Consider the following 23,755-nt stretch of genomic DNA (forward strand, 5'->3'; position numbering starts at 1 on the left):
ACTTTATCTGCTTTTGCATCTGATCATCATATTTCGAATGTCATAAGCAGCTTAGTTTGGTTATGTTTTTTAGGCGGAAATTAGTCAAATAGGGCATGGAGTTTAAGGGGTTAAGTCATGGTGCTCAGGCTGATGCAACCTTGAGCAGCCGCGCTACTCAGTTTCGGCTTTTCACGGTCCTGGCGCCCCGCTGGGGGAACGAGCTTCCCACTGCTGTCAGGACTGCAGAGTCACTTCCTATCTTCCACCGTAGATTGAAGACATTACATTTACATTTATGGCATTTAGCAGACGCCTTTATCCAAAGCGACTTATAACAAATACATTTGTTTAAGTAAGTGAATCATCTATCCATCAGTCATCATAAGAAAAAGGAGCTATTGGCAGTCACAATGCTAGAAGAAGGAAGTTGTTGTTTTTTATTGTATTTTTTTTTTTTTACAGGAGAGAAACTTGTACAGTGGGGTAGTGAGGATGAAGAGGTCTTTAGGAGGAACAGTTAAGATATAGTTTGAAGAGATGGGTCTTCAATGTACAGCAGAAGATAGGAAGTGACTCTGCAGTCATGACAGCAGTGGGAAGCTTGTTCCACCAGCGGGGCGCCAGGACAGTGAAAAGCCGTGACCGAGTAGTGCGGCTGCTGTATCCACGTAGAGGCGGCGGGGCCAGGTGGCCAGCCGAGGTGGAAGAGCGCAGTAATCGGGCAGGGGTTTGGGGGCTTACCATCTCTCTTCACTTATAAATGTGCTGGCCAAACCTCTGTCGATGTGATTTGCAAAATCTAGAAGTTAACTGCCTGGCACTCATTAATAGATTTTGTGGTATACAGATTGTATAAAAACCTCCTGGTAGGCCATTCTGAGCATAAGAGAGCGAGAGAGAGGCCCTTGAGTAAGATACAGGAAGCAAGGGTGCCCTCTGCTGGCTGAAACGGAACATTTCTCAAGAATGTGTTCTTATAGCAGAAAGATCGTTTGAGAGGAACCGTTGATAATTCACCACCAGGGGTTGCCAAGAGTTTGAGAATATTCAACAGAGCTCGATTGCGTTTACTGTAGTTGTGTGTTCCACTTTGCAGTATTCAGAGTTTTATAAAGTATTTGAATGTACAGCATAACTTTAATTTTGTATGCACCAGAAAATAGCACGAGGAAACAAATTGGATCTTAATATGCACTGCACACTGCACTGTGCTCTCATCCCAACTCTATGACAACACTGGCCCCAATTTGATTGAGTAAACATACCTTACAACTCAGAATACTGTAAATAAAAATAATAATAATAATAATAATAATAATAATAATAATAATAATAATAATTTTCATAATTGTTGTAAACAGTCTGAAAATGCATTGCATGTCATCGAAACTCTATTTTGCACAAGCAAATTGGGCCCCGCTATGTGCATCTGTGTTCTCTGAGCTCCAATAGTGGAACTCCGTCCACCAACCTCCGGCCAAAGTAAATGGGCGTTTTCTTCAAAATAAAAGCGCCCACGTTAAACTTGTTTAAGCGTTTAGAAATGCTAAATATGGATAAAGGAACCACAGATTATATGTAACTATACCTGGGAATAAACATATAATCCTTTTAATGTATTATTTGTGTTTTTAAGGGTTTATAATTCTTCTAATATCAAAATTACCCTTGCTCCACTGTATAGCGGACACATAATGGACTGTACACAAAATATTTTCCAAGGCTAAACATAATTTGTATGACCACTGTACTCGACAAAACTTCTAGAATATGGATCAACTGAGTGGAACACATAATGGACTGCACACAAAATATGATATGTCATACAAACAATTATGTGCCAATAATTGTTCGTATGACACCCCTCATGGCTATCCGTAGCCTCCACTGGAGAGATGCATGAGGAATGAGCCCGTCCTCCGATTTTTGCCAGTCATTCATAATTCATTGTTAATAATTGTTGTTTCATTCAGGTCTAAGCTAATAGATGTTCACTTCACAGGGCTACAGTATGGCACTTGCAGAAAGTGACCGCCTCTGGTCATCTTTGTTGAAGTAAATTAACTCCACTGGTACTGTAGGTTGCACGAGATTAGTTGGAGTTGACGCAATCACCTCCCAAGCCAGGAGTTAATCTTTGACCGGACTGCCTGGAATAGATCTGGTGGATGTCATTCGCTGGTGCTATCAGCAGTGGTGGTGATATGTGTGGCCTTTGTTATAGTGGCCCAGTCATCTTGGTGTCATATAGGGCCTAAACATGGAGGACACACCATTCTAAATGGCATCACACATCATGAAGTGAAATAAAGATAAAGTCTATGATCCTCTGAGTAAAACAATGGATACATTCTTAACATTTCTTCAGTGTTTGTTTTGATGTTTTCTCTCCTCCCTGATTGGAGCATGTATTGTACCATACGTATGCTGTGATGATCGATCGTTATTTACCTATCCAACACCGGCCGATGATGTCAATCACTTGCGTAGAACGTCCTCTACTAACCAGTGCGGGGCAAAGGATATAGCCTACGGCAGCTCCACCCACACGGTGTCGGAGGGATTAAGGTTCTCTCCTGTTCTACGAAGTGTAAACCCTCGGCGAGTCACAATCCGTTGAGTCAATTTTAAGAAAATGTCAGTTTGGACACTATTGCATGAATATCATCCTTGGAGGTTGTAGTCTGGTGTTGGTGTTTAGATGGTTTTCCGAACTAATCCCAAACCAAACTTTGTCTATTCAATCGATCTCGGACAATCCACGCACTAACTTCATAACGGCGTCAAAATTGGTTTGTGCCCTGGGAATATAGCCGTGTCTGCTAGCCGTTGTATCTGTGTTGTGGAGAAGATACGTACGCAATCGTGGAGGGAAGGTGAGTGTTTACATTGTGCGCAAATGAACGGATTAAATTTCATATAATCCAACTACCGCTGTCACTGTCACATAAACAGTTTTGTTTACCGGCGATCATTGCGATAGAGCCTTGATAGACACTTTTGAAAATCTGTTTGCTAATTTTTATAGATTATTTGAGGTCAAATGTGATTGGCACACTTTAGTAGATCAGGTTAGTGTCTGATCTTGTTTCAAGTGGAGTTATTCATAGCACATTATCATCATCATCATCTTCATCATCATCTTCATCGTCACCAACACCACCACCACCACCATCAGTGCTCCCACATCATTTCTTGAGAAGAGCTATAAAAGTAGGTTTTAACAAAGTTTTTATTTTTAATTTATTGATTAGGCCTAGAACATTAATAGAAGTACATTTACTGGAGTATTGGTTAATTTGTAGCCAAAGGGTAATTCCTAGAAATGAAATGCAATCACTATTTTATGGACACATTTCCTGCAATGACAGTGTAGCACAGTAGTACAGCAGAGTAATAACATGTTACTACTGATTATACTGTTTTCTACAGTCAGTCCTATCTCCTGGTCTACCATATCACCACCATGTTGGAGGTTGAAGAGAGGGCTGAATGTAAACATGGCACATCACTGAAGGGATATTTGCCATTGGCTATAGGGTTGTTGTGTAGCCTACATCATGATGACTCATGATTGAGAGTGGGAGTTAATAGATTAAACATCTCTTGGCTGCAGATATATAGTCTCTCTGACCCAGCCAACATTGCCTACCTAAGTCCCTTGTCTGGAGAGTATGGGATGTGTGAGGATATACTTAAGATATACTTTGACCTCAAGTACCAGTTGAGTAGAAAGACACTACCTCTGGAACAATAATATTCAGCTCTGTTCATATTACGTCATGGGCTTATTATCTGGTAGGTCTGAATCATCTTGAATTAATAAATGATTAGGCTGTTACCTGGCAGACTCTGCATCAATGATCAATTGCAGGGCAAGAGAATATTGAACAGCTGTGCTACTGATTACGCATAACTCATTTAGCCGTGTCTCATTTGAAAGTCACAGTGCCCACCACCTGATAAATTCAGGTCATAAACAAAGGGTCAGCAATTATCTCTTGAGGCTATTTCTAGCAAAAGACACTTAATATGATTGATTTGACTTGCATGGCCATAGCTAAACCAACTGGTTTAAACAGTGACTGCAGTATCAGTAAATGTCCTTATTGTCCTTCCCTTTGATCCCTTGCTAATGAGAACATAGCTAGATTGAAAATTCTATGGTTTGGCGAATACATTGAGAGATCAACGAATGAATAATGCAGGCACATATATTTTTCATGAATGATAGAGAAGTCTGGAAGTAAGTGACAATGACCGATATATAGGGCTAATTTTAGGAGATACATGGCAGAGACTCAATGGATTACTCTATGAATAACCATGGTTTCATAATTCTAATAATACTTACAAGTTTCACACTGTTCACTGCTCTATCCCCTCTTGAGAGGCCGGTCCTAGAAGAACCAACTGGCAGGGAAGTAAGAGTTCCAGAGTGGTCCTCCCAGGTAGTTGTGGTAGTGCAGTGGAGGTGTTTTGGAATCATGCTCTCATGATGAGGTAACCCTGCCTTCAACTGTGGCATCCATGCGATGGAGGTCCCTGGTTCAAACCCTGCTGGTTACAGTAGCTTCACTAGGGTTTAGTATTAGGGTTAGGGTTAGGGCACACAGACCTAAAGTTCAAATGAAACCTGAACAGGAAGTCCACCCCCTCTAGTACCAGTACAATCCCTCTGGCCATAAATTGAAGAAGCAGTTGAAGAAGCTTTTGAAGGACTCAACCACAGGACATTTTGGGGGCAGGTTGGGTGGCTCACCAGCATGGTTATTACAAGTTGCAAGGATGTTGTTAAACAACAGATGTTGGAGACACTCAAGGCAGCAGACAGAAAACCATGCAGACCTTCCCACAGGTGAGACAGGGAATAAAAACGACCCCAGTGGTGCTAGACAGTGACAAATGATAGTCCTATTGATTGAAGGATGACTTACAGTGTATATCGTCACATACAGCGTGTGTCACCCCTCCAACTAGTGGACATTGAGATGTGTGACTTGCCAATTAATTAAACTGAAACTCCCAGCTGCAACTGTTGCACTCATTGAGCAACTTATTTCCAGATGAAAGGGGACGACACCCCTCCCTGTGCCTCTCTGTGATGTGCCAGTTGTTTTGTGATACACCACCCTGTCCTCTGTCATACTTCTGGTTGTTTTGATTCTCTTTTTGCCCTATTGGCTACTTCCTCTGTAGCGAAGGCGCCAGTTATGAAACTCCCTGCAGTGAAGTTCTCTCAAGCTTGACTGGAATCATTTCCGGGTGTAAAAAATGTCTTCTAAAGGCTTTGTTATAACAGCATTTATGTGATATGTTAAAGCCTCAATGGTGTTTGAAATAAGGTTCAGTCAGGAAAATAAATGACAATATGTTTGGTCTTGCCATTAAGGTTCTGCATTTCAGAGTACTCTCTGTCTGAGGAATGCACTCAACTATTAACATAATCAGAGCCAAACTATGGGCAGAGATGAATATCCTGAATTCCCCGCTGACAGAGTGAAAAAGAACCACGCAGGTGGAGGCTGGGGTGGAGGCTGGGGTGGAGGTGGGCAGAAAAAAGGGAAACAGCACTAAGCGCGTCACTTTCAGCAGCAACAGCATATACTCACAGTGGTGTGTGGAGATGGTGTGTGTTGATCTGGTCTATTTAAATAGACCGCCATAATAAAGTAGGAAGTGTTTAGTTGTGTCTGATTGGTGTGTGCTCAGCTGACGCTGACTTCTCCATGCCAACTGGCTGTCAGCTGATCAACACATCAACAAGATTTTCCTGCCTGAACCAGCTTCACTCCAGAGTATGATTATTTCATCAAAAAGTGTATTTTCTATCAAGGACAGTTTTAGTGTTTGAAAGTTCTGAGTGTTTTCAGCTGACACGCCAACCCTTAAGCTGCTGAATTCACCTGTTATCTCTTTGTCTATTTGAGAACCATTCAGAAGAAAAATGAGGGCCTTCACTTTTGTGTTCATCATGTGAACAATAGTACAGCCTAGCTGCACAAACATTTAGCCTGTCATCAGATTGCTTGTCCAACACAAAAAAAAACAGTGTGTCAAAAGGGTGACCTGGGTAAAATCTTTGGCTTGTGATGGCAGCCATGTTTGACCCTCTCCTGGGGGCTTGTCTGGGATGTGTACTCTGGCAGGGTGCCAACATTCCCACTGGTGGGACGCTGTGGGATAGGTCTCCTCTGGCTTCAGGAAAGCTCTCCCCTGAACTGGGGAGTTCCCATACAAATAAAACAATGAAAACCAGCGATTGAACATCAGATCTGATGTTGATGCTTAACAATTTCCTCTCTCTGAATGCTGTTCTATAGATTTAGGTCACCAGTGATTTACAAACAATATGTCCCTCCAATCCCCTGAGAGACCTAAAATATGACTTAATCTATGTATATTGAAGATAGTTTAAACCCTGCAGATGTTCGATTTCTATTCCAGCCACACATTTTATGTTGAATAGATCACATTTAGAGGAGGGCCACATTTGGAAAGCTGCACTGGACTTCCATAACTTCATATTCATCATTTGTGTGAACATTGTGTTTGACATTAAGTTTTAACTGCTATTTCAGGGCACCTCTCTGGTTTCTTTACATCATAGCTTGTAAATATTTTACTGCCGTTTGTGTACTGTAACTGCCACCGGTTTACAGGCTATTCATCTAAGAGTGTTCTGCTACTTTGGCAGCACCCTCAGCAGTTTGAAAAAAATACCACAAGGTCACTAGTTCATACTGTGTTGACTATAAAGTAACTATTGTGAACAGTTTACCATTTTTCTATTCTGTAAAATTCCAAGAAAAAAACTCTTTCATGCCTAAGAACAATTGTTTTGACTTGATTCTCAAGGTGAAACTGCTGAACAGTTTTCTGCTCTGGCTAAGACAATCTGCAAAAGACAGAAAATGAAAAGAATGTGAAAGGATGGACAGTGACTCTAGTGTCAAAAGGAGGAAAGGATACCATCTCCACCAGAGGGGCATGAAAAACAACTTTCTTTGCCAAGGCATTTTTACATGCTACCTAGACAACCAATATTTTGTCCAGCCAGAGGCGAGTGGGAGGTGCACAAGCCTCTCCGACAGTCCTTTAATGGCCACTGTGAAATGTGTTCATTGCCAAATGCATTAATCATAGACTGGTTGGAGGCTTTGTGGTCAAACCTGGCAGAGCCACCGATCCAATGCCATCTGCCTTGATATCAGCCTGACTCCTCCCAATTTGACCAGGGCATTGAGTATTTCTTTGATGTCAAGCTGAATTTAATAGATTCACTTTCCTGTCAGGCTTTTGTCTTGAGTTAGTGTGAATGTGTTTATGAATGTTTTCAATGTGTACTTTCCCAGGGTTCCCTGTTCAGTGTGGGATGCTAGCGGACCGGTGGCGAGCCGAGGCTGAAGGAGCATGGTGAAGCACCAACCCTTACAGGTCTATGAGAAGCAGCTGTGTTTGTCCTTCGTGACTGGGATCTATGGGTGCCGCTGGAAACGCTACCAGCGCTCCCTTGACGGAAGCAGCAAGGTGAGAGACAGGACTTTCACAGGATGTTCTGTGCACAAGTGATGGATGTGATGTCTGAGCTGGATTTGCTCGACTTTGCGTTAACCTGCCTGCTCTAGCTAGTAGAATACCTGGACTCATTGATGATGACACAATGACCTATTATTACACACAGTGGGGGAGAGAGAGAGTGAGAGAAACCTCTCCTCAGACTGAGGGAAAGCTGCGGTATCAAATTCCGAAGGAAATTTGGAAGGTGACAAACTGATTGATGCCCCTTTTCACTCAAGCGTAACAAACTGAGATAAACCGGTGCTCCTTTAAAAAGTAAAAACTGAGAGAAATCAACCACATTTTGTCATAGGCATACCTGTAGATGCACTTGTCAAACTCTAAGCAATAATATCATTCACCCACATGGATAGAAGCCCAAACAGGGAGTCTGAGCTCATGCTTTGCCGGGAAGCCAGTATTACTAATGAGGCTTAGAGCTCAATTGAAAGCACTTTGTTTTTCCTCCTTTGACATTTACTGAGCAGCATGACACCACACAATTGTAAAGGTAATCATGAATTACCAATATAGGGATTAATACTCAATCATAGCTACCCACTATTGTGTGTGTGTGTGTGTGTGTGTGTGTGTGTGTGTGTGTGTGTGTGTGTGTGTGTGTGTGTGTGTGTGTGTGTGTGTGTCTGTGTCTGTGTCTGTGTCTGTGTCTGTGTCTGTGTCTGTGTCTGTCTGTGTCTGTGTAATGGATCTGGCAAAAGTGGGCTAGCCCGTTTTTCAGCCTCTCATTAACAACAACATTGCTGATTGCATGATTTAGTTCAACAATAACACACTGTCTGGAATATTTGACTGAGTTTGGGAATGACTCCATGTGTAGGTCATGGTTCTGGTCTGACATTAGAACAGTGAGGGACTATCTGTTTGGGAATAAGAATGATGAGCATGGCAGATATCAGTCTAAACAGAGGCTTTTTGGAGTATATATTTGACAAGCAGCAACCAGTGGACAGTTTCACATTTGCTTTACTTGTATTTTAGGATACTGGCATGAGAGCAGGTCTTTGAAGCATGGTTGGTCCAAAGGTAGCAACTGGCGTTTAAGACTGTACTAGAGTGACCTGTTTATGTAAGAACTGCTGTATTCAGAATATGGGTATGGGTGACAAATGGTTTTCCATTCATTTGTTAGTGGGATTATGGCTGCGGCAGAGGCTTGTTTGTAAGCAAAACATAGCCAGAAGACATAACACCTGCTGAAAAAGGAAAACTGAAAGGAAACGTGACTGAAAAGAGTGACCTGACAGTCAGCGTTATAGGACCTCTGGCTTTTAGACAATATGCTACGTATTCATTAATACACTGTTTACGCTCATTTATCTGGTTTAACATTAAACAGCACTATAAAAGCATCCGGTGGTTTTATCACTGTACTGTACATGTAACCAATTTGTTTCATCACAGAATGCGGAAAAGAGTGGAGACTGAATAGTGTACAATGGTATACAGGTCAGTGTGTTCTCCTTGTAAAGGGTTGGGACACAGAGTCCTGCCGAGCCTGCATTGAAACCTGATCACACCTCAGGAATAATTGAACAATTTTCCATTTGTCTGATTCTGAAGGCTCAGAAAATAGGTCAGGCCTCTCCATACACAACACAAAGCTACAGCCAGACAGCTACAGCCAGATAACTCAACAAAAACAAATAGGCTTGAGTTATCCACTGCCTTGAACCCCCACTAACACATTACTCTGCACAGATTACAGCCGCGTTTTGGCTGGTATTTACCCAGTATTTGCTAAGAAACAATTTGGTAACTACTGTATGTGGTAACAAGGCGTACTTTCTGGTACTTACCCCATTACCTAATTGGCACATAGTGGTGCCTGGTGCCTGAGGGCAATTAATATGCAATTAATAGGTAATTATTGCACTTTTACCGACTCCTTTATAAGTAAGTACAGTACCTGCTTCATACCGGGCTGTAAAATAATGGGTTACCAGAAAAACATGATGTCATTTATGTGATTACCATTTTACCAAGGTCAGTAGTGGACTGTATGAAAAGTAACCACATTAACTGAAAAGTATTAGGTTCATGGTGGCAACTAGCAATTTTTGAAGTTAGAGGAGGTTAGTTATAATTGTGCTATCTCCTCAGACAGCCAGCTGTGTATGATGTACAATGGACTATCAGGCCCACTCCTGCTGTAGTGGTCATTTGAATACAAAGACCCGGTGGGTCGGCCCGGAATGTGTCAGCTGGCACTAATGAAGTGCTGACCCAGAGGAAAAATACACAGCACACAGCTGCTTTCCCCACACACACACACACACACACACACACACACACACACACACACACACACACACACACACACACACACACACACAGCTGCTTTCCCTCTCTTCAGTTACAAAGCAGACTGCAGTCACTCACTCATACACACGCATGCACGCACGATGCACAGACACACACACACACACACACACACACACACACATGAAATATACACTAACAGGATTCACAAACAAAACTCTCTCCTGAAGCTAATGTTTAGCCTTGAATTGATTGGAATTTTGAATTTAATTTAATTTTGAGCTTAATTGATTGGAATATTGAATATGATGATGGTAGATTCCTTCCTAGTCCTGAGCTGACCCTCTGTGTTGTGTGTATCTTTGCGTAATGTCCTCTCAGAAGTGGATTATCTTGGTCCTTCAACCCTAGAGAATACCTAAATGACCTAGAAACTGTTTTGCTGAACAGTAGCACACCATTAAACAATGTACAGCATGCTGAAGAGCATAGCTAGAAGTTACATTTCTTGCTTGTTCAAACTTGTTCAACTTCATAGGTTATCATTGAAGAACATATAACATAGAGCCTTGTCTTTAATGTACATATTTGAATGTGGTACATTCATCTGATAATTCACCTTAGGGTATGTGCACATTGTCCTCATCATACAGAATTGTGATCTACTGTATCTGTCAGAGGGGGTTTGCCAGAAGTGGTAGCAACAGTACATGGCTGACTCAGCGGACTCATACTGATTCATCAGCGTTCTCAATAGATGGCAGGAAGCAACGCGGTTATTATTAGAAGGCTGTGGAGACGGAGAAGGCAAAGCCTGTGTGGCTGTATGGCTGCTGTGAAGGCTGTGATTGGATTGCAGGGACGTGTATGAGACGTCATCTGCTTCTTGAAAATGAATGAGTTGTCTACTCTAGAAGCCAATCGTCATCACTGTCGTCCCACCCCCTCCACACACACACACACACACACACACACACACACACACACACACACACTGGAGGACCACTTTTTGGAAATTTAACACATACAATTGACTACATGATTTGAACATTTTGAGTTCTGAATGTACAGTAGTGTGTAATTTGTGGTGGTATAGTAAACTCATTTCCAGTTTAGTGTTGTTTGCCCAGCAGGGGAGTGTTTGCAGTGAAACTTAAGAGAGTTAACTCTGATCCTCCTCATCCCTCTATTTATAAACCACAGATGGTCGTTGAAGCTCAGTGTGAAGTACCACTATCACTGGCTAGACCCATTCTCTCATCACCATCAATGATACCCTGCGATCTCCTGGGGATGGGAACTACTGTTTTGAATATCTCTGCTTGCTGTATCATTTAGTTCTAGTTTTGCAATGAGAGGGTGCGATCACCCACAACAATGTTCTTGACATCATATCTGCAACAACATATCCTTCAAGGTGAATACCACTGTCTCATTCATATGGGAATAAAGGTGATTAGATCAGTTAATTGAAAAAAGTCTCAAGTTGAAGTCTGCTCTGTTGAAGTCTTAAATCCCCAAATAATTACAATACCATTTTGTCCCAACAGCCTTTATCCAGATAACAATACCCTGTGGAGACATTGCTCTGACTGTCCTTGAGCAGGTGTCAGATTCTCCTACTTCTCTCTGCTGTGCCTGTTGCCCTTCACCTACTGTACTTTCACTACCCCCTCTAAACCAGTTAGAGACGGCCCCCCACAGGATGTCACAGAGGCAGGAACAAGCCCCCTTCTCCTCCCCCACTGTCATTTACATAGCTCCCATCAGCTTGGTAAAGACTAGAATCACACTTTGTTTCCTATACTGTAGCAGCCACCTCAACTGTGTTGTCGCCTAGGAGACAGCGTTGCCAGCCAGCTTTGTCTACACACACACACATGCACACACACACAGGTCAAGCTATGAAGCATTGTGGAGGTAACTCTGGCTGAAAAAAGTACCATGTGATAAGGTGAGACCTCTTGGTCACCTTTTCTCAGAGAGCAGTCTGAACCATTAATTGGCTGATTTGCTCTTCACTTTAACGACGCGTCTACAGACGTCTCCTTATCCCCAGGCCTCTAAAAATAGACTAGTGGATGTCAGAGGAGGCTGGTGGAGGTAGAAATCGGAGGAAGGGCTCATTGTAATGCATGGAACAGACTGAGGAATGTTATCAAACACACCTGTTTGATACCATTCCTGATTCCATTCCTTGCATCACAATGAGCCGGTCGTCTGGTGGATGGTGGATGTGGTGATGCACGGTGTGGTGTAAAGCTGATCAGTGGTCAACAGGGCCTTACCTCCCATCAGCATCACCTCTAATCCTGTTAACTACTGAAGGGGGAAGTGTCCTTGTAATCTGCATAAACCTTGCCCAATACCCTAGAAGTCAAGCCAGAGGATGGAGACTAGGTTAAATGGTTCTGTCATGTGAATGTTCTTCTGCATTTTGGTCAAGACAATGACCCCATTTTAACTTGTGTTTGTATTAAGAGGTGCCGTGAGTTTTGCTCCTAGGTTTGATACATTATTAATGTGCGTTTGGGCTTAAAGTCGGGAAACATTATACCGAAACAGATGTCTCATCATATGTTTGTTTTGTCTTTGTATGTTCAACAGTGGGAGGTTGCATGGTTCACCATCCTATGCAGCTCCTTCCTCCTGCTCCTCTTCTGGGCTTACTTCTGGTTGGAGGCTCACAATGAATACAACGAGTTCAACTGGTGAGTGTGACTTTACTGTATGCATTACCAGAGGAAATGTGAGTTTACTTTTTACCTCTGTCCCCCTTAATAGTGTCTTACAGTATTTGAACAGATTTTAAGGAGAAATTACTGGAATAAATATTGGAATATCTCATAAGTAGGAGTTGTAGTTGTTCAATAGTCAGGTCACATTGTCAAAAAATGTATATAAAAAATATTAATTTAGAAGGGCATCTTGCAATCACCGACTTCCCTCATATCTCATAGGTTACTATACAACCGCTCTGGGCAATGGAGGGACGGGACTGTCCCCATTCTCGCAACCACGGCCGTTGGCTTCAGTTATATTACATTTCTAATGGTGAGCTTCCCCATGGCTATAATACCATATACATATATTATATAAAATAACCTATACATAATTGATATGTTACAGTTGTTCAGTTTAGACTAAACGTAATTGCCTGTGGCTCTGTTTATTTTTCAGATTTTAGCATTTTTTCATATTTCACTGGGGCAGCAGCTGAACCTCTATTGGATCCACAAGGTACGCAATGGAAGTTCTGACCTTTCAGATGAACAACTAGAATAAATAAATGAATAAATAAACATTGAACCGGAACTAACCTGTCTTGTGTAGTGAGATATTATGTCTAGCAGGATAGTCTTAATGATTAATTTGCTCCTCAAAGACCTTGGTCTAGAGTCTAGACTATCTGTGACACCAGTGTGTGTGTGTGTGTGTGTGTGTGTGTGTGTGTGTGTGTGTGTGTGTGTGTGTTTGCCTGTGTTTGCCTGTGTGTGCGTGCACGCATTTGTGCATGTGTGGGTGTGTTTTTGTTTCTACAGATTGGTGTGCTTGCTGCATTGCTCACAACTGTCACTGGTGTGGTCTCCATCGATGACGTGTGGAGGGACGAATGGGACATCATCCTCATATCTCTACAGGTTTTTATGACTCTTGTGACTTTTCATCTCACAATACAACAACACAGCTGCCAGTGTTTCTCTTGGCAGATATCCATGTGTGCATTGATCAAACTGTGGGTTATAAAACTATGTCCTGTTTTTGTTTTGAAACCCAGTCCACAGGGCCTTTCCTGCACATAGGAGCTCTTGCTGCAGTCACAGCACTGGGCTGGCTGGTTGCTGGACATGTGATCCGTTCAGAGAAATCAAGTAAGTGTGCCTTTGATCAGCTGTCACTGTATTCCTAGTGCAGGCTGCCATTTTTTTCTCAATCTTAACCATTGAAGTAATTGATAGTGGACACTATAGGAACTGCATGGGAACTCAGACAAAGATGTGTGTGAACTGATGGTCCTCCTCCTTCCCAGGGTTCCAGATGACCGTGCTGCTGGTCTACCTGGGTGTGCTGCTGGCTCTCTATATGGCGCCCCTCGCCATCTCCTCCCCATGCATCATGGACAGCAGCAGCCTCAAACCTCGACCTGACATCATAGGCCGGCGGGGAGCCCCCATGGTGAGTCATTTGTTCGGTGTGAATTAATATTGTTTGTATTGTATTTTTTGTTTATGTTGTTTGTATTGTTCCTGTTTTAAAGCTCTTTGAGACAATTGTCTTTGTAAAAAATGCTACCAGGACTGCAATCTCAGCTTGCTGGAATGTGTGTTCACGCTGAATGTCAAGCCGTCTGATCTGGTGACGTGCCTGGCGCAAGCTGAAGAACAAAATTGCATTACGTAGGCCTAACTCCAGTGATTAGTCAGATGGCAGATGCTGTAGTAAATGACAACTAAATGACTAAATGACTACAACTGTCCCGTCACAGCTTGTGTTCCACACCACCCGCCGTAAACAAATGTACACCATAGCCCAGAGGCTATGCCTACCCTCCAAAAACACCTATATTGATTCATACTAATGTGGCTAATGTACTGTAGCTGTGTGACAGGAGGGATGAGAGAAACACTCAAGTTGCCTCTCTAAGGACGTTAGAAAAGCCATAACTCTCCCATGGCTGTTTTTCTGTGATGTGCCTGTTTTTCTGTGGGTTTTATTCTACGAACTTAGAGAAGGACCTCTTTGCTCAAGGGGACTTAAAGAATCAATATGTGTTGTACTTGAGTTCATTGCTTCTCTGTCATTGTAACTGTGGGTTCGATTTCTGATCATACGGTGTGGATGTCTTTTGTTCTCATCACAGAGAGTGGGTCGTAGGCTGTCATCATGGTATACACTCACCGGCCACTTTATTAGGTACACCTGTTCAACTGCTCTGTAACGCAAGTATCTAATCAGCCAATCACATGGCAGCAACTCAATGCATTTAGGCATGTAGACATGGTCATGACGACCTGCTGAAGTTCAAACCGAGCATCAGAATGGGGAAGAAAGGTGATTTAAGTGACTTTGAACGTGGCATGGTTGTTGGTGCCAGACGGGCTGGTCTGAGTATTTCAGAAACTGCTGATCTACTGGGATTTTCATGCACAACCATCTCTAGGGTTTACAGAGAATGGTCCGAAAAAGAGAAAATATCCAGTGAGCGGCAGTTCTCTGGGAGAAAATGCCTTGTTGATGCCAGAGGTCAGAGGAAAATGGCCAGACGGGTTCGAGATGATAGAAAAGCAACAGTAACTCAAATAACCACTCGTTACAACCAAGGTATGCAGAAGACCATCTCTGAACACACAACACGTCGAACCTTGAAGCAGATGGGCTACAAAAGGGGGTCCAACCCAGTACTAGCAAGGTGTACCTAATAAAGTGTCCGGTGAGTGTATATATATCTGTCATTTAGCTGACGCTTTTATCCAAAGCGACTTACATTGCAGTGAGTGCATACATTTTTCAGTATATATGGTCCCAGTGGGAATCGAACCAAACAACCTAAGTGTTATTAGCGCCATGCTCTACCAACTGAGCCACAGTAAAAAAAATTATCTGTTTGTTTTATGTCTAAGGAGATCAATGGCTTCAACCTCTTCACTTGTACGAAGCCACCTTCAACTGTATTATCTATGTCTGGAAAAACCTGAAATAATTGTCCATCCCACCACCACTAGGTCATTTACCCACTATATCAGCCCTTATAACCCATGCTGATCTACAATACATCCTGTCCACCTCTCTCTCTTTGTAGATGGCTCCAGAGAACACCCTCATGTCCTTTAACAAGGCCCTGCAGCAGGGGGTCAGCTCCCTGGAGGCTGATGTGACCGTCAGGTAATCCACCGTGCACCCTCTACATGACATAGTGTTGATTGATTGTCAGTTTAGCCCGTCATTACATGCTGTAGTGAGTGAGGTTTACTTGCGATAGTAGTAGTTGTTGTTGTTGTTGTTGTTGTTGTTGTTGTTGTTGTTGTTGTTGGTGGTGGTGGTGGTGGTGGTGGTGGTGGTGGAGGTGAAACTGAAAACAATTGTCAATTTTATTCTTGAGGGATAACAAAACCGTTGAATTGTAACTGGATTGAATGCTAGATGCTGATTCTAAAGTTGGCCCTAATGCAGCACAATCCTTCTACAAGCCAACAACCTCCTACACTCCAGCATAGCAACGCTCTCAGCATGTACTGTATGAGGCTTGGAAACAGTCTCATTCTGCCCCCTGCTATTAATAGGTAGCTTCAGCTTATAAAGACAGTTTTCATCTCAGATCCATTCGTTGACTATCTTATGAGCTCAACTATTTTACTGAACCATTTTTGTACTACTACATTGCTACAGAAATGTATGCTTTGGATATGTAAACAGTGAATGACGTGTAATATCATATATATGCCATTTAGCTGACGCTTTCATCAAAAGTGACTTACATTGCAGTGAGTGCATACGTTTTTCAGTATATGTGGTCCCAGCGGGAATCGAACCCTCAACCTAAGCGTTGTCAAAGCCATGCTCTACCAACTGAGCCACAAACGACGACCACCTCATGTGTAAGTGGGGTGGGTGTCATTGATTGACGCCCTTTCCAACCCACTCCTCCAGTCTCGACGGGGTACCCTTCCTGATGCGGGACCGCACCCTGAGGAGGACCACGGACGTCAGTAAGGTCTTTCCAGTCCGGCAGTATGACGACGCCTCTCTCTTCAACTGGACAGAGATTCGGTCTCTCAATGCAGGGCTGTGGTTTTTGGAGGTATGTCATCCCGCCTCTCTCCCTCTTTCTCTCAGAGTGTGCTTGAGTGTCTTTTACACTCTAACTCCCTTACTCTCTCTTACTTTGTCTCCCCCCTTCTCACCTCTTCTCCACACCAAGCTGATTTCTAGAATTAAGCACCAATTTACACCACCACTTCAAAAGCTCAATGCTCCTCCTCTCTTTTTATCTCTCTCTCCAGAGCGACCCCTACTGGACAGTCTCGTCTCTGACCGGGAGAGACCGTAGTCGGATAGGGAACCAGACGGTGTGCAGCCTGGTGGAGATGCTGCGTCTGGCAGCCAGAGCCAACCGCTCAGCCCTGCTCAACCTCCACAGACCTCCCCAAGAGCACCCGCACTACAGGACCTGGATCATGGACACCCTATGGGCTGTCCAGAGGTCTGGGATATCCCAGAAGAGGGTGAGCAGGACTCTGTCTTTCTATCCCACCTGATACCTTAAAAGACCCCCTCCTGAAAATCAATGTTTTAAGTATAAGTGTTCCTCTCCCAATATCTCCAGGACAGAGTTTTGATTCAGTCCTTCTGTGGATCATTGGCTTTTTTTGTGTCAATTTTTTTGTGTGTTTCAAGTGTGGATGAAACAGCATAATGCAATCCATTAACTTGGGCTGTGTGATTCTGCAGGTGTTGTGGACCCCTGACACAGACAGGGGGAGGGTCCGAGGGTTGCAGCAGACCTCCATGGAAAAGCTGTCCGTGGAGGAACTCAAGCATAAAGGCATCACCAGTCTCACTCTCCGCTACAGCCAGGCCAGCAACCAGGAAATCCAGTAAGACCTCACACTCAGCTCCTCAACATTGATGGATTTCATGTCAGGTCACTCACATCTTCTTCATTTATAAATGCCAGCTCCAAAAAAAAAAAAAGCTCCAAAACCCCAAGCAAGCGTTGTGTTATGTTTGTCTCGTATTCTCCTTTGGCCTCTATTAGGATAAGTTGTCAACAAACTGCAAGACACGATGTATTGAGTGAGTCAGAGCCATGTTGGGCAGTTTAAGGAACAAACACTTAACTTGTCATATCACTGTTTCTCTTAGGGAGTATCTGGCAAACAACATAAGTGTGACCCTGTACCCAGTGAACGAGCCCTGGCTCTACTCTCTGCTGTGGTGCAGCGGGGTGCCTTCTGTCCTCTCCGACGCTCCCCAGGTTCTCCGAAAGGTGCCTTACCCCATCTGGCTCATGGTAAGCAGCTTCGTCTGGGCACTGCCCTCTCCCACCTGGCACAGCACAGCACACATTCAAGGGCACACACAGAGAATGAAGACAGCAGGAGAGAGAACAGAATGTGGAGGCCACAGCAGGACGCAGGGGGCAAGGGCACTGTGAAAGGCATGGGAACACAGCAGCAGACTTGGGCACAGCAAGAGACTACAGTCCAACAAGACAAACCCAAGGACACAGCTTGAGACAAGGACACAAAACTCAACTAGTGAGCAGCTGTCTCTTCGTTCATTCATGTCGTGATCCTCCTCGTGTTGTTTTCAGGGAATCATATGGGACTTATGTATGTGGTCACGCTGACATCTAGTGGTGGATGTTGGTTCTCACATCACAAACTCTTGTTCTGTTCCAGAGCCCAGATGAATACTGCTTGGTCTGGATCACATCAGATCTAGTCTCCATCGCCATAGTTATAGGAATATTCACTTTACAAAAGTAAGTACAAAAAAATTACTTATTGATTATGATCATATGATAGAAGTGGATAGTTAAGGAATGGGCCACCCTCATACACACACACACACACACACACACACACACACACACACACACACACATACACACGTGCAGTAATATCTTATCACAATTGTGCAGCTCTATATGTTGTTGATCTCTGTTGGATGCTGTTGTGCACACACAGCAGATGTGTTTATCTGTAACCACTGTCTAGTCACTTGTACCATGTTTATCAGTGTTTATCATGTTATGTAAATGTAGAGGCCTGTGTGGGTCTGAGCTTGATCTGACCTTTTCTGAGCTTATTGCTGCACATCCTGCTCTAAACTAACCGTTTTGCTCTTTCCCTCTCACTGCCATGTCTCTCTATCTCTCTCTCTCTATCTCTCTCTCTCTCTCCCTCTCTCTCTCTCTCTCTCTCTCTCTCTCTCTCTCTCTCTCTCTCTCTTCTCCACTTTGCTATCTTATTCCCCTCTCACTGTCTCTGTCCATCTCTTCCTCTTTTTCTCTGTCTCCTTCCTTCTCTCTAAATCTTTGGCCTGTTTTGTCCTCTGCTCTGTCTGATCTGCATGCAACCTTTCTATGCTGTGGCATCTGTCAGCTATCACCTGATCAGGTAACTGGGGTGACTCCCCTGGCCCATGCTGCTTCCTTGTTTTTTGTCTGACTTGTGCTTTTCTTGTCTCTTAAGCCAGTTCCCATGTACTCAATTCCATCATCCTCACTTTCAGTATGTTTCTATGCTCACTTGGTCAATGTCTTCACTAGTACCCTTTTCACACTACTAAGCTGAACCAAGCTAAGCTCAGCTGTACTGTGCTGGCCTGGTTACACATCCACCATACTGTATTTGCTCGAACAGTGCTGGAAAGCACCATTTGAATTTAAAAACCTCACCTCTAATTTATTTACTACCCTATAAACCTGTGTTGTGTCTGATAGTTAAACTCTCACACTCTTATTTTTAGTTTTTATGATCATGTAACTCTATCAATAGTAAATGTGTCTTGCTGAGGGGGACATAGTAGCAGTTACTTAAAATATAGCCATGGCGGTTTCTCTGTGTGTTTGATGGCATGGTGTTTCTCAGGTGGAGGATGAGTGAAATGCACAGCTACAACCCAGAGCAGATCATGCTGAGCGCCATGGTGCGCAGACCCAGCCGCGATATCAACATCATGAAGGAGAAGCTCATATTTACAGGTGCAAAATCAACTAAATCAAATGAATGCAATAGAAAATGTATGAAATGGAAAAGAGGGAGAAGGAGGTTATAGTTTAACAGTTTTTTTCTGCCCTCTTTTTCTTTTAGACATAAACGGGGCTAGCAGTACTGATGAGCTGTCTCTATACCCGGAGAATGGCTATGCCACCTACTCTCATCATGGCAGCATCACCCGCTGACCACAACAAACTGCTACAATTACAGTGCACTCAGCTAAACTGGGACATTTACGCCGACGTCCTGGAACTTTGGATTTTGAATGTTTTTAAGTTGAACGTTTTTAAGACTATTGACCTGCCTGCTTGAGTGACCTTTTAAGAAGTTGTTTTTCAACCGATGGAGGATGGGATGTTTTTTTTTTTTTACTGTGTTACTTTGTTTATAACCTTGTACCCAGGCCATTACACCTGGACAATTGTGGCCTAGAAGGGGGCGAACCCAACTGAGGAAGAATCTGTCATCATTTGAACTTGACTAACTATAGTACACAAATGCGAGGTGTCATTTAAAGGAGGAACTTCAAAATTGGTACACAGGTGGGAGGGAGGGGGAGGGGGAGGGGGAGGATAACCAGTGGCTATGCGCAGCTCGATTGGATGGGGCTCCTGTTTAGTGAATGAAGGCCAACTTTGGGGAATTGTTAAGTCGACGAATGAGTGAGATTCTGGTGTCACAAGATTGCTTTGTTTACAAAGCAGAGGAAGTGTCTTGCTCTGAATTGTACATATTGTAAATATGAGTTGTTTTTCCAGTTGTTTTTAATTTTCCCTCTGAGAGGATTTTCGTGGTTTCGAATTCTGAATCATATGATATTATAAGACTGAATTCTCCTATCAATGTGTGAGTGACATTTTCAATTTACTTCCTCTGTTTTTGCATTGGGGTTTCAGAAGGTTGTAGGGCATTCATAGTCATGATACTGTAGTCCATGTTCCAATCTTGTTTTCTCTGCCTGTTTTCTGTCATGCCATGATTGGTTCACTTTAGCTGATATTCTTATCATGTTTCCCCAACCTTCACGTGGCTGCCTTTTTGTATAGTTTCTAGTTGGTTGAGACATATAATGCAGAGGCAGTGTGTTTCAGTGTGTAAATTGTTACAAGGCATAACTCCTCATATTAGTATTTAGGTACAGTATGTGGACCAGAGCCCAGTTTGAAATAAAACTGTGGATGTTACCCGTTGTGTAATTTTCTTGGTCAGTAAAGTACATATGTAATTTACGTTTTTTTTTTTTTACCTTATAGTGCAATACTTAATGTTTAAAGGGATAGTTCACCCACAAATTATAATTTCTTAATTACCAGTTACCAGTAGTGACACCATCTATGAAGCATTTACCATAGTAGCCTAGTGTTAGCATAGCGAGCAGTATTACATGGATTCTCAATCTGGCGAACATTTTCAAATATGATTGTGGAGGATATGAGCTTATCTTATTTACAATCTTAACATTTCACAAATGATTGTGGAGGACGCTATCTAAGTATAGATGATAGTGTTGTAAAGACATAATCTATATTTTAGTATAAATGACACTGTAATTAAAGAGAAACAGGACACCAGCCATAAAGTAAATTAATGGTTTATTACCAATATATAATTTAATAGACATTTTGGCTATTGGATGTAATGATATTAGGATATTTGAACAAAATATATTTGAAAGTATAGACGGCTCAATAACAGATGGCTCTATGTCAGAATGAGGGTTAGGGAGTCAAGAGCTCCATCGATCAGAGCAGCGACGGGTGAATCTAGTGTCGCTGGGAACCACAGGTAGTGCAGCTTGTAAATGCCTTTAACACTCTATGGAAAAACCTCCAGACTGCCTTCCGCCTTGGATTCCTGTCAGCCTCTGGAGAACAACATAAGGGAAAGTGAGTTTGTACAAAATCAGGCCTTTAGTATTCCACTCCAGGTCTGCATTTAGTTTGTGTCACTGCATATTGCATTTAAGGAGCCTTACTCAAGGAGAGCAGTTCTTCATCATTTTCATCAGTGAAGGAGGAGGATGAAGAGGAGGCAAGCTGGAAACAGAGTGTATACAAATGAGATGGAAAAGTTCATTGTTCGACATATCAAATTCTGATTCAGCTTCACGAATGATGTTGTTCCACGTAAGTATAAAATATTGTTTCAACTAGGATGCTTTTAATGTTCTTACCTGACTGAGGTCATTCTCTGTTGCCCAGGCCCTTATAGAGGTAAGGCTCCCCCAGCGACGCCTCTGTTTTGGGCTGGTGTTCTTGTACTCATCATCGTTGAAGAACTTCACCCTGGGGGCCCAGGGTTGGAGCAGCACTCTGGTCACCATATAAGACACCTCAAAGCAGAGCTTACGGTCCTCCAAGAAGGCCTCTGGCTCCAGGGGATGTTGTGACGGGAACTCCAGCTCATACTGCCTGCAGAGCAAGTCTCCCATCTGGAGCTCCAGCATGCCAAAGTCCTGGTTGGGCTCATGCAATCTCTTCAGGGCCCACTGTTGTGCTTTGGTCTTAGATGCTTTAGCCAGTGCCTCCTGGACAAGGACTAAGAGTTGCTTCGTCAGCACCACACGCTTTTCTATCTCCTCCTCTGTGCGCAGAGAGAAGTCATTCAGGGGGTAGATGCTATACACAAATCTGCCCAGGGCATGCATGAGGAGCATCTCTGGGGCATTCACAGTGCATGTGACAGCCTGCCGCTGCTTGCGTTTAGCTCTCTTCAAGAGCTGCGGGGTTCGGCTGGGCTGTCCACTCATTACAGAGGTTTCCTTAGGAGCCCTCTTGGTTTCATCACTCTGGGAGATGTCAGGCAAGGTCAGTTGAGCAACTGGCTGTTGGGTCAAGGAGTCGATGGCAAGTGTAATATTACACACATCTGAAAGCCTTACAGGGGGATTCCTGCATTTCCTTGCTCTTTGGATAGGTCTTACCAGAGCATTTGTGAGGGCACAACCTCCCAGGTGAATCACAGAGTTACATATGAGGCTTTGACCGAAGAGGCAGACGCTGACACCCACACCTCCAAGGCAAGGGACTGCAGACCAAATGGCACTCATTGATTCAACACCCACTCCCTGTGCAATCTTCAGAGTAGCATGGTTGCAGGGCACCTGAGTCAGATCACTGATGGTGGAATGAGCAGATCTCTGACTGGCAGGACATGGTAGAGAGACTTGAAGCTGGCCCTCCGAGACCCGGTCAACACTGCCCCGCCACCAATCCCCCATTGTTATCAGTGACAAACTGGGAGACACACAAGGGTGAAGGGCAAGGGTCAGAATGGGCCTGATAATACATGAGTGAGACCAAATCTGCAATATAACCCACACAACTTAAACGTCAAACAAATAAATTCAACAGGGCTTTTACCAGAAAGTAACACTCACAGGTAAGGCAGGTTGAGGGAAACTGTGCGCAGGGTGTCCCCATGGCCACTCCAGCGGTGGACGAACTGGGCCACTAATGCCTCTGGTAGTGGAGTAGACACAGGGCAGATGGAACGGACCCTCAGTGCCTGTGGCACCTCCGTTCTCAGCTCCCTGGTGAAGCTGCTCTCCATCCTGAGCATGCTCACGTGAGTGTTTGAACCATAAACCTGTGTATGAGATGATCAGTGATGAAATAGCATATAGTGCTACAGAATGAGTTCTGAATGCAACAACAATGTATTTGCATTATCCATGGGGGGGATTAACACTCTAGAAAATGCTATTGCTGTCAACCAAATTTGTTTGTACTGCCTAGCATTTTCCTTACCCTCTGAGCTAAGAAGCGATCTCTGGCCTCAATGATATCCACCTGAAACCTTCAAATAAAACAAATAAAATCATTCTCTCTCACTATCTCTGACCACGGTGGATATACAGTACATGTGCACTGTAATGGTAATTGTTTGTAATCTGTTAATTGTTGTTTGTAATCTGTTAATGTAACATCTCTTCTGCTCATAGAAGTTACACTGTTATTAATGGGCATTGGCTGTAGATACAGTATGTAAGGCCATGATTTCTCACTTCTTTTACCTCTCATTGTGAAAATGGGTCATGGGGATGCTAGGCCAACTTTCTATGCCCCATCTTGTCCTATGGACCATGATGTCAGCAAACACCTGAGGGCTTAGGACAAACACCAGGGGGCTTCTTTCCTGAAATATAGAACTCAATGTCAACACTACAGCAAACTGAAAACATCCTCTGAGGTGGAGTGTTTCAGGAG

At 43.3% G+C, this 23,755-nt stretch overlaps 1 protein-coding gene across 1 annotated transcript; it reads left to right on the forward strand.

The window, feature by feature from the left end:
- The first annotated feature begins 2,777 nt into the window (after positions 1-2,777).
- On the forward strand, positions 2,778-20,083 carry gdpd5a (glycerophosphodiester phosphodiesterase domain containing 5a). The gene is made up of 16 exons (XM_083685729.1): positions 2,778-2,858; positions 7,338-7,512; positions 12,430-12,533; positions 12,783-12,876; positions 13,003-13,062; positions 13,365-13,463; positions 13,601-13,694; positions 13,853-13,998; positions 15,623-15,705; positions 16,471-16,621; positions 16,824-17,045; positions 17,272-17,417; positions 17,686-17,833; positions 18,225-18,307; positions 19,419-19,531; positions 19,641-20,083. Exons 2-16 carry the CDS (start codon positions 7,396-7,398, stop codon positions 19,730-19,732), a joined length of 1,752 nt encoding a protein of 583 aa, XP_083541855.1. The 5' UTR covers positions 2,778-2,858; positions 7,338-7,395; the 3' UTR covers positions 19,733-20,083.
- The last annotated feature ends 3,672 nt before the right edge of the window (positions 20,084-23,755 follow it).

The sequence above is a fragment of the Argentina silus genome, assembly GCF_951799395.1.
Source record: "Argentina silus genome assembly, chromosome: 2".
Taxonomy (NCBI): Eukaryota; Metazoa; Chordata; class Actinopteri; order Argentiniformes; family Argentinidae; genus Argentina; species Argentina silus.